A 5,000-nucleotide genomic window follows, 5' to 3' on the forward strand; every position below is an offset into this window, starting at 1 on the left:
CTGCTGCTGCTGCTAGCCTTGTCTGGACACATAACATAAATATATTCTGATCTGATTACAGCAAAGACAACCTCGGCAGGATTGACGGCAACATAGGCTCCAGAATATTTCCTTCTGGATTGACAGGTGCAATATTAGAAAATCAATAATTATTTTTTTAAATGACATGTATATCAAAACATTGAGACTTTCAAACATCAACATGTCATTTATTAATATATATTAGTGTCTAAATGACATATAAACATCTTTTCATATTCTATGTTGCCTGGAAACGCTTCCAACACGCCGGCACGTCGCGTGAAAAATAGGCGTCGGTCCTATTTCTAGCATGCACGCGTTTTTGGTTCGAGCCACGTCTGAGACGTGCGTGTCACGCAGGCAGTGTGCACGCTCTTACCTGTTACCGTGGGAGCCGAAATAAAAACGCTCACGCCACGCAGCCGACGCGCCCACTCCACGCAGCCGACACGCCCACTCCACTTCTGACTCAAATTCGCCGCACAGTTTTATAAATGAAGCCCCTGGAACCTATGTTTTTTTCTATGTTTTTGTGTCTAAGTGACTGATGGAAACAACAATCTTTGACATCGCCAACTCCACCAGACTCCATGTAAATAATTAGGACTTTTAGCGTGTATAGAGCCAGCATATTTCCACCAGACTCCATGTAAATAATCAGTACTTTTAGCGTGTATAGAGCCAGCATATTTCCACCAGACTCCATGTAAATAATTAGTACTTTTAGCGTGTATAGAGCCAGCATATTTCCACCAGACTCCATTTAAATAATCAGTACTTTTAGCGTGTATAGAGCCAGCATATCACAGTAGATGCAAATGGGGGAATTAAGAGTTGAGCGTGTGTGTCTCAGCTCTGGAAAAGTATGCTGGCCTTTGTTGTAAGAGCTTTTAGGGAGAAACCTGGGACAGACCCAGGCTCTTGGTAGGCGGTGTCTGACGGTGCCGGTTGGGGGTGTGATGAACAGTGGCGATACTAGTCACAATAAATAATAATAATTATAATGGAACAGTGACTACAAATAGTAGTTGTAGTAGTTAATGGTGTAGCAGGGCACTCAGGTTGACAAGTAAACGTGTGGTTGACACATTTGACGCCCTAGGCAATCGCCTAGTTTGCCTATAGCAATCACCGGCCCTGTTAACACGCACACATGAACCTGAAGCATGAACACAGTCCGTTTACAATACGCTCTCTGAAGAGGCCATGCAGAGCGACGCATGTAAGCCATCCAAGCAGAACAACAAAACACAGCCAAGAAACACTGACTATTGACATTTTCTCGAAACATGCAGAGCTGCAGAGAGCAACGAGACAAAAAGAGAGCTCTTGGTGGAATTCAGTCTTCACTGAATTATTCGTCTCGGTCATACAGATCCAGAAGAAAAAAATCAATGGTTTTACCTTTAAACAAGCTCTCCTTCCACTATTTCATCTTGTTTTTTAATCTTATCTTGTATATTTCCATGTATGTCATACCTCCTTATCTTATATGTTGTTATCTTGGATCTTATGTATTATCTTGATCTTATGTAGTCTTTTATTTCGTGTGAGAAGTGCCATATAAATAAAGTTGACTTGTCTTTGTGCAGGTGTGGATGAGAACACCATCATTGAGATTCTGGTGAAAAGAAGCAACGAGCAGAGACAGAAGATTAAAGAGGCGTACCAGCAGGCCAGCGGCAAGGTAAATTTAACCACACACACACACGTTCATAGCAAGAGATGTTCCCATACCAGTCCCTCCAGAAAAACATGATTATGCGATCGCATAATTCAATGCATAATCAGCCAGAGTCTGCATATTTATGCGGGGGGGGGGGTCGCATTTTTTCAAATACGCCGCACTTTCGCGGCATAAATTGCAGATTTCCATGCAAAATTTGCGGGGCTTGCATGATTTCATAATCCCCGCATTTTCGTTGCAAAAAAGTCCCATATATCTTAGCAGAAAGTTGAAAAATGTTGCGTTTACTTCACACAAGAGCAGCCGTTTTCCCCTGTTGCCATGGGAACGTTATGAAGTGACGTAATTACGCGACGTGAACATCATCGAAAAGCTGCAAACCCCGCGATGAAGCCGTGATGAAACCGCAGTTTTTGCAAGTTCCTGCAATTTCATCGCATAAAATTGCATAAATATCCCGCATATTCCATCACATTTTTTAAGAAAACGTGACGCATAATCAAGGATTTTTTCCCGAGACAATCACAAAAAAACTCAAATTCTGCCTAAAATGCTGGTATCGGTGAGTACTGGAGTTTATGCACCGATCCGAAACCACGTAATCAAGCCCTGAAGTAGTCTATATCTACAACCTTCCACTTCTGGGATTGTTCCAGTGCCGCTGGATGTCCGTCCCCTTCCTCTGTCTCTGTGTTGGCGTTCTAACCTCCGGTGGATTTGTGAGGACTATGGTTAACTGCTCCTCAGATCTCTGCAGGGTAAATCCAGACAGCTAGTTAGACTATCTGTCCAATCTGAGTTTTCTGTTGCACGACTAAAACTACTTTTGAACGTCCACATGTTCCACCAAAACAAGTTCCTTCCAGAGACTATTTAGCAGAGGCACCGTGGCTCCGTCCAGAGCTTAGCCCCGCCCCAAGACGATTGTGATTGGTTTAAAGCTCCCATATTATGCTCATTTTCAGGTTCATAATTGTATTTAGAGGTTATATCAGAATAGGTTTACATGGTTTAATTTAATATTTTAGTTGTACTGCTCATTGCTGCAGCTCCTCTTTTCACCCTGTGTTCAGGTCTCTGTTTTAGCTACAGAGTGAGACCTCTCACTGCTGGAACATCTTTGTTGGCAGTCGCACATGCTCAGTAGCTAGGTAAGATCACATGATCAGTAGCTAGGTAAGATCACATGATCAGTAGCTAGGTAAGGACTACATGAGCTAGCTAGCTGTTTCTCCAACTTCAGTAGTACAAGGCAGGATTAGCCGGGAGACTTCTTCTAAACGAGGGCACACCTCCAACTTTGTGTGGAATACCTGCAGAACAGGGACATGGAAGTAGTTCTTTTGTAGATTATGGTGAACTAGTGTTGTTGTAGCAGTGTTTTGCCATTGAGAACGAGCTAGCATGCTAACAGTTAGCCCCCTAGGCCCCTCGTTTCGGCTAGTGACGTAGAAAGCCGTGCAGCTCACCCGGAGACTGAAAGCAGGACACATTCAGAAACCGTATCTCACTCTAAACAGCATGGATGGGTTTTCCAAGTTTGTATGCGTGTGGAAGCACCAGAGACACAAAATAACTCCCCAAATCCCAGAAAAAGTTATTTTTCATAATATGGGCACTTTAAAGAAATGCCAATAAACCAGAGCAGGTTTTCCTCCCATCCAGGAATGCTGTGTGGACTAGCTAGACCTTCCTCTGCAGCTCTGTGGAGGAAGGTCTGGCTAGTTGAGACTAGTCTCGAAGAAAATCTACTTTAAAGTATTTAGCCGATACGGCAGTTCAGGTATCTGAATCTGTATTGGGAAGGAAGAAGAAATGGTATGGGACCATCTCTAGTTCATGGCAAGAAGTTATTTTCCAAAGTTCACACACATGATGACGCACGCCCCATAGCCTCTGGATGCGGCCCTGAAGAGCGCTCTGAGTGGAGATCTGGAGGACGTGGTTCTGGCTCTGCTGAAAACACCGGCCCACTACGACGCCCAGCAGCTGAAAACGGCCATGAAGGTAAATACTGGAACGCTCTTTAACAGCCATCTTAGTTCTGCCTCATAAACATGAAGTACGGGATATACTGCCTCATAAACATGAAGTACGGGATATACTGCCTCATAAACATGAAGTACGGGATATACTGCCTCATAAACATGAAGTACGGGATATACTGCCTCATAAACATGAAGTACGGGATATTCCCCAGCATCGTGGTTGAATCAGAGAAGGGTTTATAGCCACAGTAAGTTTATCTGTTGGTCAAACAGATAAGCATAGGTCAAACAACTGTTTAGAAGTGGACTCTTCCTATAACTACGTTCCTGGAACTACTTGGTCAGAAAGAGGCTAATGAAAAGCTCCTCACCGGCGCTAGTCACATTAGCTTTACCACGGACATTTGGACATCAAGCTTGAGTTTGTAAGCGGGCCAGTGAAAGATAATAAGTTATTTACACATGGCATGCGTCCCTTTTCTCAGGGTCTGGGCACAGACGAGGAGGTCCTCATCGAGATTCTGGCCTCCAGAACCAACCGGGAGATCCTGGACATTAAGAAAGCCTACAAGGAAGGTACGATCCTCAGTTTCCATCGAGCTAGTGTTTGGAAAATATAGAAATAGAAGTGATAGAGCATGGGACAACATCTGGGACACGGGAGAAGGTTTAATCCCTCTCCGGCACGTCCAAACGATGTTTGACAAAACTTTCATTTCAGACATTTATTTAATATTGTAATCATACATAACCATGAAGACTTTGGGGAACTCATTTCAAGCACCGAGACAATTCGTACAACACATCATAAGTTAAAGGTCCCATATCATGCTCATTTCCAGATTCATATTTGTATTTCGGGTTTCTGCTAGAACATGTTTACATGCTTTAATGTTCAAAAAACACATTATTTTTCTCATACTGTCGGTCTGAATATACCTGTAGTCCCCCTCTGTCTTAAACGCTCCGTTTTAGCGCCTGTCTCTTTAAGACCCCCATCCTGAAAAAGCCCAGTCTGCTCTGATTGGTCAGCGTGTCCGGGTCTTCAGCACGTGCTCTCCCAGAGTCTTTGCACCGTCACTGCAGCCGGGGAATGACTGTAACGGCACCGTAGCGGCATTCTCTAACTATTGGTGCGTTCCAGGCAACTCGTAACTCGTGTTTTCACGACCTTCTATCCGTGAAAGTGCCCTGAAACGGCAGTCAACCCCGTAACTTACTACTCGTCAATGGTAGGTAGCCGCTAGCTAACGCTAGCTAACGGTAACGCTAGCTAACACTAACGCCAGCTAGAAGGGTTTGTC

General features: G+C 43.9%; 1 protein-coding gene across 4 annotated transcripts in view; it reads left to right on the forward strand.

The window, feature by feature from the left end:
- anxa1a (annexin A1a) overlaps positions 1–5,000 on the forward strand; it is a 17,254-nt gene that overhangs the window by 5,452 nt on the left and 6,802 nt on the right. For all 4 annotated transcript variants that reach the window (XM_031305780.2, XM_031305782.2, XM_031305781.2 and 1 more), the window contains exons 4-6: positions 1,614–1,708; positions 3,602–3,715; positions 4,182–4,272. In XM_031305780.2, the coding sequence (XP_031161640.1) occupies positions 1,614–1,708; positions 3,602–3,715; positions 4,182–4,272 (300 nt within the window). The remainder of the gene's footprint in view (positions 1–1,613; positions 1,709–3,601; positions 3,716–4,181; positions 4,273–5,000) is intronic.

Source organism: Sander lucioperca, chromosome 2, assembly GCF_008315115.2.
Source record: "Sander lucioperca isolate FBNREF2018 chromosome 2, SLUC_FBN_1.2, whole genome shotgun sequence".
NCBI classification, from domain to species: Eukaryota; Metazoa; Chordata; class Actinopteri; order Perciformes; family Percidae; genus Sander; species Sander lucioperca.